The sequence below is a fragment of the Lutra lutra genome, chromosome 11, assembly GCF_902655055.1.
Source record: "Lutra lutra chromosome 11, mLutLut1.2, whole genome shotgun sequence".
Lineage (NCBI taxonomy): Eukaryota > Metazoa > Chordata > Mammalia > Carnivora > Mustelidae > Lutra > Lutra lutra.
In genome coordinates, this window is record NC_062288.1 from 94,166,592 (window position 1) to 94,179,304 (window position 12,713).

The window sequence follows — 12,713 nt, forward strand, 5'->3', positions numbered from 1 at the left end:
CAGCTGGTGGCACCTGGTGGGAAGAGAGACTAGAGAAACTCCTCAGGAGGAATTCCATGCCGTCCAGCCTGCTGTGTCATCTCCCCAGCTTCAGTTTTGTACAAAGGGAAAGATGCGCTCTGAACGCCTGGCTGGAACCTGTGAGAAGGCCCCTCAGCAAATGAGGTAATGACAGGCTGCAAGAAGGGGCGGCCCCAGCTCTCACTTCTGGAGCCAGCAATTCTCAAGCCGGGCTGTGCGTCAGGATCTTGTGGACTTTTTTAAAAAGTCTAATTCCTGGGGCGCCTGGGTGGCTCAGTGGGTTAAAGCCTCTGCCTTCAGCTCAGGTCATGGTCCCAGGGTCCTGGGATCGAGCCCCGCATCGGGTTCTCTGCTCAGCAGAGAGCCTGCTTCCCTCTCTCTCTGCCTGCCCCTCTGCCTACTTGTGATCTCTGTCAAATAAATAAAAAATCTTAAAAAAAAAAGTATACAGCTTGATGAACGTTTATGTCTGTGTCCACCTGACCCTGTCCAGATCCAGACCACTTCCAGCACCCTAGAATGTTCCCTGGGGACCATTCTCAGTTCATATTTCCCCCACATAACCCCTATCCTGATCCAGTCACTATCAGTTAGTTTTAAGGCAACCACTTTATTTTTGCCATTTCTTCTAGTACTGTTTCCGTCTTTTTTTTTTTTTTTTAAAGATTTTTATTTATTGAGACACCTGGGTGGCTAAGTCGGTTGAGCGGCTGCCTTTGGCTCGAGTCATGATCCCGGCGTCCTGGGATGGAGCCCCATATCCGGCTTCTTGCTTGGCGGAGAGCCTGCTTCTCCCTCTGCCTCTGCCTGCCACTCTGTCTGCTTGTTCTCTCTCTCTCTCTGACAAATAAATAAATAAAATCTTAAAAAAAAAAGATATTTATTGGGTGGGGAGGGGCAGAGGAAGAGGGAGAGAACCTCCACAATGAGTGCGGGGACACGATCTCCTGACCCTGAGATCATGACTTGAGCCAAAACCAAGAGTCAGTCACTTACCTACTGAGCCTCCCAGGCGCCTCCCCATATTCCTAAATAATATGGTTACACTGCTGTTTCTTGGTCTGCCTACTTCAGACAGGAACTAGTAGCTTCTTAGGACCTAAGTCAAAAGATCGCTCTTGTTCCAATTCCTCAGCAGGTGAAGCTTAAAAACTTTGGGACTTCCAGGCTTTGGCACCACCCAGCACACCCTGGCCGCCCGTGCCCCAGGTGTCCCCAACCTGTGGTTCCTGGCCTTGAGCTGGGCGCAGCCAGACGGCTGCCAGTGTCAGATGCGCCGAACGAGCCAGGCTCGGGACCTTGCTGAGCGGGACTGTGAGGTGTGAGTGGAACATGTTACCAAGCTCCGGGGTTAACTGATAGCAGGAGTGAGAAAGCCAGGAGAAACACCAGAGCGTTTTTAAGATTTTTATTTCTTGTCCAGTGCACTCTTAGGACCCCACCCCTCTCTGCCAGCCAGCCCGTGTGTTCTGTACCAGAGACTGGTGTGAACGGACCAGTAAAGGTTTCTGTTCAAGAGGAAGCTGAACGCATGGCCTGCCCCTGACGAGGGAGGTCAGTGGGCCCAGGACAGTCAAGTGCTTGGCACCAAAGGAACATGCAGGTACCGTCCCCGGTCACTGGGAGAGAGGTCTGCACAGCCTGCACAGACTAAACCAGTCCTCCCGGCCCCCCGGCCACTCCTGGCCTGAAGGCCCCTCACTGAACCCCAACACAGATATCTTCAGGCTGGTGTCCCCACACCTGTCAGGGGAAGAGCTGCCTCGACTTCCCCACAATTCTGATTTCCTTCCTCCAGACCCTGTGCTTTGCAGCTCCTGTGTTTTCCTGCCCGGGGCTGGGGGTGGGGTTGGGCTGTGCTCCGCATCTTCCCAGCCTTGGGCATCAGCTGCTCAGAAGCCCCACGAGTGCCGCACACCGTGAACCTTACCCTCTGCCAGCTTGGGGCCAGGAAGGACACCCTACTCTTCCCTCCTCCAGGGGCAACCACTTCTCACTCGCCGTCCTCCAACACTGTTGGTCAGCGGTGTCGGCCGTGCACACAGCCGCCGCATCCCAGCCTCGGTCTCTGCGCTCAGGGGCAGCAGCACCTGGGATTGCTAAGGCCTCCTGGTCCTCCAAGACTTGGGGGCGGGGGGTGTGCAGGTGGAATTCAGCAGGTGAGGGAGAGGACGGGAAATGGGCATTTTAATGAGGGAGAAACCTAGGCTCAAAAAAGCGAAGAAACAAAAACAAAAACAAAAACAAAAACAAAAAAAACCACACACCATCCCAAGGTAATCAAATCTGCTTCAGAAGCTGGACACTCAGCCTGGCCACAGAAAGCCTCCTTTCCCTTGGATGTGACCCGCCTGAGCCAGAAGTCCAGTCCCTTATGGCTCAGAAAGGGCCCCTGTTGAGCACAGAGCAGGGAGACCTGGAAGTCTGGGTCCAGGGAAGAGGCTTCCCCAGCGGGCAACCTGGCTTCCCCTGGGGTGGCTGCAGGCCCCCAAGTCTCAGGATGGGTGGAAGCCAAGTCACTTGGTCCCCTTGGCGCAGACCCACGGTCTTGGAGAGGCACAGTCCAAAGCCACCAGCTTGCCTCCCTCCAGGCCCCCGCACTTGAGATCTGGCTGGTCTTCCTCTTCCTCCGGGAGTCTGGGGAAGGTGAGAAGAGGGGACAGAGCTCAGGGTGACAGCCCCTGCCGGCCTGTGTGCCTGCTGCCGACGCTGGCGTGGGTAAGGCTTCATCACCGCACGGGGTCGCGGGGTCCGGGAAAGGCCCTCAGATGGGAGCCGTGAGGATGCGCCATAGCTCACGAGAACCACCCAGATCCCTCTGTGCAGCCCCCTAGTCTACAGAACAGGGCAACGATCCTGCGTGGGTGAGTACTCTGGGGGCCCGAGCAAGGGATGGGGTGACTGGGACAAGTGAAACTAAGGCTCCAAGCCAGATGGGGCAAGGAGGGTGGGGGCTGAACAGGGGGCTGAATCTGGGAACACATGGAGGTTCTAGATGGGGTGGGGGGGGTGTCAGCAGAGAGGAAGGCCCCAGCCCCTCTGTGGCACGTGCGGGTGATGTCATTCTGGTCGTACTGGAGACAGAGGGGCCACCCACCCAGGCCCATGGTCACTCACAGCTGGGGCGACAGTGGGGCCCCGTCGATCCAGTGCCAGCCCTGGGAGCCTCGCCGGGCCCCCACCCAGGAGTACTTGGGGACTGGGTATCTGCTCAGGAAGTCCTGAAGGAGAAAAGCAGCGGGTCACCCTTCTTCAGACACTAGTAAGACTCACCTGGGGCTTCTGTGCCCCCTCCTCCCCGTCGGACCTTGGGCAAGTTCCCAGCTCACCCAGCTGTCCCCAAACACCAGGAACTGGAAAGCCGTATTGGATGCTTGCCAGTTGCCAGACACTGGGGACGGGAAATGGGGGGATCCCCTCTCAGCCTCAAGGGGAGAGAGCATGTGAAGTCCAGTCCCCACCAAGCAGTGCGAGCTGGGTATGGAGGGGACAGAGCAGAGGGCCGGCAGGACATTGGTCAGTGACATCCTATCAGCTCAGCACATTATTAAGAATATTTTTTAAAAAGATGAGAACAAAGACCACGGAGCCATAAGAAGCAAGTTATGGGACATCAAGGGTTATGGTGGGTAAAAATGCTGACTCTGAGGGTGGCACGATTACAGTCACGACAAAATGTGTTCGTACAAGAACGCAGACGCACGAGGTGAACGACGAAAACCCCAAGGATGTCAGAGAGCTGTTAGAGATGATCTTCCTCTTCAATATTTGTCCTTGATGTCACACATTAAAGGAAAAAATGGCATTTAAAAATGTTTAACTTAGAAAAAGATGTTTTAATGTTTTCAGTCCCGGCATGAGGCCGCGAAGCTGGCGCGGTTTCAGAACTTACGTTGCTGCCACTTTGCATGCAAGGTCACATCCTTCCTACCACTCCCACGAGTGATTCCACTTTGGAGAATAAATCCAAGAGCATAAAGGGGAGAAAATGAACTTACCCAAAGATAACACAGTGCTATTTAGAAAGGAAAAATGGAAACCACTCAAATGCTCGGCAATCAGGAAATAACTGGGCCCGTTACGGGGTATCAACACGACGGAAAGTTACAGTGCTGTTCAGGATGCCAAGTACGTAGCAAATGTAACTATGAATCCCACTGAGTGAAGAAAAGCAGACCACACCGGGAAGTACACTTTGCTCACGACATCCAGAAGCCTCTATCCATGAGCGAAAATTAGGAGACTGTCCTGTGTGAGTTTAGGGTTTGACCAGCTCTTCCCGAGAAAACTTGTTTAAGTTGAGAAATCCCAAACCTCGCTATTTAACCCTGGTTCTTAGAAAGTAAGCACGGAAGTAATGACTGTCCCCTGAAGGGACTGTGTGCAGACCCCCGTGTAAAGTGAGCTGCCCTAACCGGACTCTGGAGTTTGGTGCACGGCCTGTCGCTTTCCCATGTGGGACCGTGAACCTGGCGAGGATGGGGAAGGCACACCCACGGCCACACGTCGGGCTGGACTGCAGGCCGAGGCCCGCCAGCAGGGCCAGGCAGGGTGCTGTGCAGGGGAGGACGGGGAACCCGGAGGTGGCTGGGAGCTGAGTCAGTGGGCAGAGCAGCTCTGGGCAGTGGCTGCAGCAGAAGGGGGCCCCTGCTGGCCAGCACCCTCCTCCTGGGAACAGGGAAGGAACACTGGGGCACGGGGCTTCTCCCAGCACCGGGACACCCCCTATTCAAATTCTGGTCCTGTGGGACCTTAGGCAAGGACACCTTTCTGAGCTTCCATATGGGCCTCCGAAGTCGGGGCACGTTGGGAAGGAGGCCTGAGAGGATCTGTATAAAGCCAAGGGCATAGTGTACACACTCACTACAGGAGAACTCTGCGGTCTGGGCCGGAGGGTGTGCAAATGCAGCCCCCAACACAGGGAATCTCATCTGAGGTCCCCAGTGTTGCCAAGAAGCCCCTGCCCTCAGTTCTGGCCCCAGGCCACCTGGCTTGCCCTGACTTCCACCTCTGGGCCTCTTGGAACAGGAGGCACAGCCCGTCCCTGAACACTCACTCCTTTCCACCCTTCCTTCCTCATAGTGCTGACGCCGTGCACTTGTTCTCATAGCTAGCAAAAAAAACGACGGTATGGGAAAAGCATCATCCAGAGATGTAAATTCCAGAAACTCAAGAATCACTTGAGTTCAAACCACTGCTCCCGTAATGATGCCACCGGCATCCCGGGGCCTCCACGGCCTCCCGAGGGCGCTTCTCCAACTTGGCCACCAATGTCGGGGCCCATGGGAATGGGATCCCGAGCAGGATGTACTTGAAATCCCACATCTGGCATCTTAAAGTGGAGGTAAATTATCTGCTCTGCCCTCAAACATTTCTTTTTTTCTAAAGTTGTGGTAAAATACATATCATGGAATTAAGCATTTTGACCATTTTTAAGTGTCCAGGTTGGTGGCATTGCGGTTGTCCACGCTATTATGTGACCATCAGGGCCATCTGCCCCCGGAACTACCTTCCTCGAGGGAAACTCCCTGCACCTCCAACACCTACCCCCAACCCTGCCAGCCCCACTCCGCTTTCCGCCTGCATACATTTCTGCTTTCATATGCAAATGATCAATTAGTTAATTGGCTTAATCCTAGGATGGGTATTTCTTCCGGTCTTTTTTTTTTTTTAAAGATTTTATTTATTTATTTGACAGAGATCACAAGTAAGCAGAGAAGCAGGCAGAGAGAGAGAGGAGGAAGCAGGCTCCCTGCTGAGCAGAGAGCCCGATGTGGGGCTCGATCCCAGGACCCTGGGATCACGACCCGAGCCGAAGGCAGAGGCTTTAACCCACTGAGCCACCCAGGCGCCCCTCTTCCGGTCTTTTTTCACCTTCCTGCAGTCGGTGTGTGAGGCTGACAGTCATGTGCGCACCTCAAGCTCCCTGCACCCCAGGAGACACAGCTGTGTGAGACCAAGGGCACCGATGGCACCTCAACTTTCTCCCTTTTCGCTAATCTGGAGCAAACCCAGCTCTGCGGGAGTAGGAGACCTGCTTCTCCAAGGGCTGGGCGAACCACTGGTACCACCACAATGTCCCTGGGTGTGTGCTGGAGCCTGGCCTTTGCCCACTGCCCCTGCCTGCCTCGCCCTGCCCCAGTGCCTCCTGGAGCGTCTAGCCCTCGTCCAGAGCTCGGAAGGATTCCAGAATTCCACAGTCACCGTATTCCAGAATTTAACTGCCTGGGACCCAATCCTCTTTTTGTAAGGAACTTACTCAGACACGTATGTCCCAAATAATTGATCCTGAATGATTAGTTTTGAAAGAATTCTTTATCTCAAGCTTGCAGTTTGGTTGGTGTAAGCCTATCTGCCCCCTGGAGGGTGCACCCGCCACGGACCAGAGGGCTGAGGTCATTCTGAACTGAACCCATGTCCTCAGGAGCTGGAGGGCAGAGGCAGGCTTTCTGAGGAAGCTGCTGGGCTCGGTGGGTCCCTGCCAGGCTTGACCCCCTCCCCCAGCGCCACCACTGTCCAGGGACCCACCTCTGCTCCCGTTCCCACTGGCTTTCATTTTGTGGACGCCAACAGGGAGGGGCCTGGGAAGGTTCCTCAACACAGCCGGTCCTTATTTGACAAGCGTAAGAACTCCAGGCCCGCCCCAGGCCTCTGGCAAAATCTTTATAAACTGATCTTCTTCATAGGCTACTGTCCCTCTGGCATTTCCTCCAAATTATACACAGCACATATTATTTGCAGAACATTTAGAAAGTTAAAAAAATAATAATTAAAACTTTAAGGAAGAAGAAGAAAAGACCAGTCATAAATCTTGCCCCCAGGGATAACCACAATTAGAATAACGAGTATACATATTTCCTTCCTGTGTTTTTTTTTGGCGTATATCTTTTTATCATACTGAGATCCCAGATTTGGTGTTTTTCAATCTACACTGTATCCTTTTCATTTCCCCATGTTTTTTGAAACAGAGTATTATTCCTGATGATCAAATAACTCACTGTATTTCCCCAGCTCAGTGTTCTATCCACCTCCAGGAACTCTCTCAGAGAGAAAGAAAAAGGCAGGGACCCCCTTCCCTGTTGTATGGTGCAGAATAGCTTTCAGGTCAGGACTGGGCAGAACAGTCCAAGAAAACCAAATGTCATGTATGAGAAATCCTAAGTAACATATTAACAAGTCAAATCCAGAAGTCCTGGGGGAAGAAAAAATCCTGGCTAAGTAAACTATCACAAGAGCCCTAGAATATTAAAAAAAAAAAAAAAAAAAAATCAATGTAATTCACACAAGAAGAAATCCAGGAAGTAAACAAAAAGATATCATCTAACAGACACACAAAAAACCATCCAATGAAATTAAACTCATTCATGTTTAAAACTTTTTTTTTTTTTAAGATTTTATTTGTTTATTTGACAGAGATCACAAGTAGGCAGAGAGGCAGGCAGATAGAGAGAGGGACGGAAGCAGGCTCCCCGCCGAGCAGAGAGCCCAATGTGGGGCTCGATCCCAGGACCCTGGGATCATGACCTGAGCCGAAGGCAGAGGCTTTAAACCCACTGAGGCCACCCAGGTGCCCCCATGTTTAAAACTTTTAAGAAAATAGGAGTAGAAAGGAATTTCCTGAAATGATAACAGAAGGGGAAAATAAGAGACAACGGGAGATGATAGCAATGAGAAATTCCCATAGCACTTGGGTAGCACCCAAGAAAGTGATGCGTTTTTTTCAAGGAAAAGGTCGAGTGAGAGGAAGCTGAGAAAGATGCCAGTCTGAATTGAGAAGTCCCCAAATGCTCAAATATTAGAGGCGACAGGCCCTTCTGGAGGCCAAGATACAGGAAAGGGGCCTGGAAAAGTCTGGTGACAAGTCTATAAAAGCAGCGGCGAAGGCCCCTCTCCTACCTCTTCCCACAAATCCACTCACCCCTCCCATACAGCAGGTCACCAGGAGAACTGAGAGAGAAACCACAGGGGACCAGGGACCCAGAGCACCAGGTCTGGCTGAGGGTTGGAGGAAGTTAGACTAAAAAAGGAGAGGGATTAAGTGCTACACTCTTACAAGTGAAACCTTGGCTCCCTTTCTCCACTGCTCCTGGAATGCTGACATCTTAGCACTCACTTAAAAAAAAAGAAAAAGAAAAAGAACAGTTGAGGCCCAGTGTGATGTCCCCATTGCAAAGCCTGCCCCTGCTAAAGCCCAGTGCAGCCCCTCCTCTCCCCTCCCCACACAGAGCTTCCAGCCTGTTCTCTAGTGCCTCACTCTGGATTATAACAGCTAGGGGTCATCAGACATTTCAGGACATTTTCTAACATGAAAGGCAAAAATCCCCCACAACTCAATACATAGAATAAAAAGTACTTGCAGAAAAAAAAAAAAAAACAAAACAGATATAGTACAGGGAGCAGAACAAATTCCAAAACAAAGTTAGCTATATCTACTATCTATAATGAGATAAGAGAGGGGCGCCTGGGTGGCTCAGTGGGTTAAGTGCCTGCCTTCAGCTCAGGTCATGATCCCAGGGTCCTGGGACTGAGTTCCATGTCGTCGGGCTCCCTGCTCAGCAGAGAGTCTGCTTCTCCCTCTCCCTCTGTGTGCATGTGCATTCTCTCTCTCTCAAATAAATAAGTAAATCTTTATAATGAGATAAAAGAAGATATTGCATCCTTGAAACAAATAGGACACCATAAAAAAGGCTATTTGAAGAACCAAAAGGAGTTCTCAGAATTAAAAATAAAGTAGCAGGAATAAAAATGAAGAAAAATACCAACAAAGGGATAGGATTGTTCAATTTCAGGACTGAGGGAGAAGAAAGATGAAAGCCCTGAAATTTGGAGTTGGGGGGGGTCACATACAAAGGATCAGAAATCAGACTTATTAAATGGTAACACTGAACACTGGAAGATAATGAAGCGAAACCAGCACAATGCTGGGGGAAAACTATTTCAACCCTAGAATTCTATACCCAGCCAAGCTATCAGTCAATAAGGTTAGAATAAAAGCATCTTCAGACATGACAGGTCTCAAGAAATTTACCAGGCACGCACTTTTTCCCAGGAATTTACAGTGTATGTGCTCCACCGAGAAAAGGCTATGAAAAAGAAAAAGAAAAAGCTTGAAGCTTATGAAAAAAGAAAAGTTTCATGTACCAAGAAAAAGTCTTGAGATCTAGGAACCAGGGATCCCACCTAGGAAAGTGGCAGAATCATACCAAGGACGGAGACAAGATTCCAAGACAACATATACCTTGAGCACTGTGCACCTTTCCTCCCCAGGACAGATCAATATAGTGATTAAACACACATTTCTGTGGTTTCTTGATTAATGCCTGCCGCACTCACTGCTCTGTTGGCCGTGTAAAGGTGAGGCCGGGTGTTCTAGCTCGTCCTTGAGTCCCCAGTGTCAAACACAGCGTAGGCGCCTGATAACTACTTATGAAGCACTGGCAGAAGGAATGCTCCCTGTTAACTGCTTGGCCACAGGATGGACAGGACCATCCCTGCCCCCATCTTCCCTGCTCCGCCTCTACTTCTTAGAAGGAAGAGTAATTTGAAGATCTTGGACCCCTGAGGTCTGGTCCTCTCGCATGTCACGTTATCTCCCCAGGCCTTGGTGATTTTCTCTGTAATGCAGAGATGCACTAGATCTTTGCCAGGAGTCTGTGGTCTGTGATGATACCCACATCCTCCCACTGCCCACCGCCTCCGTCTCACCTGGGTGTGGCTCAGCAGTGGGAGGGTAGCCTGGTGAGCTGAGCAGAAGGCCTGGCTGGCCTCCCAAGCCTGAGCTTCGGCAGAGAGATAGTAGCAGTTCTCCTCGGACCACATCCAGCCACGGGGACATGGCTGGCATCTGGTCCCTGCAAGCAGAGAAACCACTATAAAGAACTGAATGTACGCACGTGAAAAAAGTCAAAATCTAGGGCACATGGGTGGCTCAGTCGGTTAAGCAGCTGCCTTTGGCTCAGGTCCTGATCTCAGGATCCTGGGATCAAGCCCCCATCAGGCTCCCTGCTGCATCCTCTCCCTTCTCCCTCTCCCTCTGCTGCTTCCCCTGCTTGTGCTCTCTCTCTGGCTCTCGCTCTCTCTCTCTCATAAATAAATGAAAATCTTTAAAAATATATATAAATAAATAATCAAAATCTAGGCACTGTTTTGAGTGAGGGGGCAAATCTAGAGTGTGGAACGGGTGAGCCCTGGGAGAGCAAGCAGGGTGGGCAGGGTCCTGGGCAGGCTGTGGAGTCTGTGCAGGGCACAGACCCCTCCCCCAGGTGGGGTCTGCCAACCCCCTGCTTGTTAGAGCACAGGCTGTGTTCATCGGGAGGTAGGAGCTCTTTGTCCCTCTTTTTGCTCAACAAGTCCCGTGGGAATGTCATTTTCTAATTCTCACAAAGCTGCCGTAAGGAGAAGACGCCCCGGTGGTGGACAGGGGAGGAAAGAGACCAGGAGGAGGCACCACACCTGCTCTAGACGCCAGAGCCACGATGGCGACTGCGGACACGGCCAGGAACACGGCCATGACCGCCAGCGCCCAGCGCAGGGACTTCATGTACATAGGCAGCCCTGGGGAGCAGACACCAGGAGAGACGGGTTAGAAGGAGACGACCCAAACCACACCCGACTTGGAACCACACTGACTCACATACCAGCACCCCAACCCCTTGGCCCAAGACACCACAAAAAGCCACTCAATTTAGGACAAAACTTCCTATTTGGGAGAAAAATGCTTGAAGATATTCTGCTTCCTTTTTTTTTTTTTTAAGATTTTATTTATTTGACAGAGATCACAAGTGGGCAGAGAGGCAGAGAGAGAGAGAGGAGGAAGCAGGCTCCCTGCGGAGTAGAGAGCCCGATGTGGGATTCGATCCCAGGACCCTGAGATCATGACCTGAGCTGAAGGCAGAGGCTTAACCCACTGAGCCACCCAGGTGCCCCAGATATTCTGCTTCTTAAATAACTAGAAGACTTCAGAGTCCGTTCAAGAAAGGGAACAAATGAGTGGCTGACAATCGTACGCTGAGCACTGACTGAATGGGCACAAGACACAGGGCACAGACCCCACCAAGAACAGGGCCAGACCTCTGCGCTCACAGAGCTAACAGTACCGGGAGCTGCCCCTCAAAGAGAGGGATGTGGGTTCCGTTTCAGCTTGGACAGACCCGAGTTCAGGTCTGGCCTCCACAGGCCCCCCCATGTGTTTTTGGTCTTTTTCCATTTTGCCAATGAAATCACCTGCCTCTTCTATCTCCCTAGCTCACTGGAGGCCACCAGTGAAGCATGGTGCAGGGCGTGCTTTGCAGGCAGGAGAGCAGGAGACAGATGTGAGGCTGCCGGCAGCTCAGGGCCGAGGGGGACCCGAGAAGGGCAGTGTGGCTGCTGGGGGGGAAGGAGCTCCGGAGATGGAGCTGGGAGGGAGCAAAGGCTCAGAGAGAGAGAGAACTTGTTCGATTGTCAGATGCTGCCCTGGTGATGGAGTGACCGTGGAGACCAGATTGGAAAACGGGGAGAAGAAAACACAGTAAATGGTTAGTCACGGCCATCGGCGGTTGTAAGCAGCTTTCCACCCGGAAACACCTAAAGTAACTGAGCGCTCCTGAATTTGATCTCTGCCTGGACACAGAGGCATGAAATCAATTAATGCAAAGAGGCCTCTCTTTAGATGCGAGTTCAATTTAAACTTCCCAGGGGTGTCTGGGTGGCTCAGTCAGTTAGGTGTCTGCCTTCAGCTCGGGTCATGATCTGGGGATCTTGGAATCGAGCCCCATGTCGGGACTCCCTGCTCAGTGGGGAGCCTGCTTCTCCCTCTCCCTCTGCCACTCCTCCTGGCTTGTGCTCCCTCTCTCTCAAATAAATAAAATATTTTATATATTTTTAAAGATTTTATTTATTTATTTGTCAGAGAGAGCGCACAAGCAGGCAGGCAGGCAGAGGCAGAGAGAGAAGCAGGCTCCCTGCTGGACAAGGAGCCCGATGCTGGACTCGATCCCAGGACCCTGGGATCATGACCTGAGCTGAAGGCAGCAGCTTAACTGACTGAGCCACCCAGGCATCCCAATAATTTAAAAAATAAACTTCCCAGACACCTGCTGCCACGGGCCGGAGGACCCACCCACATCTCGGGGCCAAAGGCTGGGAATGCCACATGTCCAGTGTAAGGGTCCCAAGAACTCAATCATCATATGTTTGCCAAAACCCAGAACAGCAGAGGTTAATTCTCCAGCAGATATTTTATTTTGAAGAGACTGATTCCATTTTTAAAACCATATGCATATTCATATGTACCTCCATATGAATACACACAACATGTACACAAAGAAAGCTGGGACACATTTCCAAGGTTTTTCATAAAACATGTTTTCAATCATAACTCAACTCTAAAAGCACTTTTGAAGTCCTTGATTTCCTATTTCCATTAGAAAAAAACACCTGCTTCAAAGACTGAAAAGGGAAGTGTGTTACACAGATATATACGAAGAGTCACATTCCATCTGTGACCTTTTTGGAGTTTGCTTTTTTATTTATTTTTTTTTTTTTTGCTTTTTTATTTTTAATTACATAATCTGCTCCTTAAAGGGGTTTGACCCAAATTTTCATCAACTGATAAATGAATAAACAAAATGTGGCATATCCATACAGCAGAACACTCAGCCATAAAAGGCAGCACACTGGTGGGTGCTGGGCTGTGGCTGAACAAGAGAACT

General features: G+C 51.0%; 1 protein-coding gene across 4 annotated transcripts in view; it reads right to left on the reverse strand.

Moving 5' to 3' along the window:
- The window catches only part of KLRG2 (killer cell lectin like receptor G2), a 47,324-nt gene that overhangs the window by 20,202 nt on the left and 14,409 nt on the right, over positions 1-12,713 (reverse strand). For 2 of the 4 annotated variants that reach the window (XM_047695615.1, XM_047695614.1), the window contains 4 exons: positions 10,474-10,575; positions 9,727-9,872; positions 3,139-3,242; positions 2,398-2,658 (listed from right to left, as the gene is read on the reverse strand). In XM_047695615.1, coding sequence (XP_047551571.1) covers positions 2,538-2,658; positions 3,139-3,242; positions 9,727-9,872; positions 10,474-10,575 — 473 coding nt within the window. In that variant the 3' untranslated portion in view covers positions 2,398-2,537. Of the gene's footprint in view, positions 1-2,397; positions 2,659-3,138; positions 3,243-9,726; positions 9,873-10,473; positions 10,576-12,713 lie in introns of those variants that run through there. The other 2 variants (XM_047695618.1, XM_047695617.1) reach the window with 2 other exon arrangements.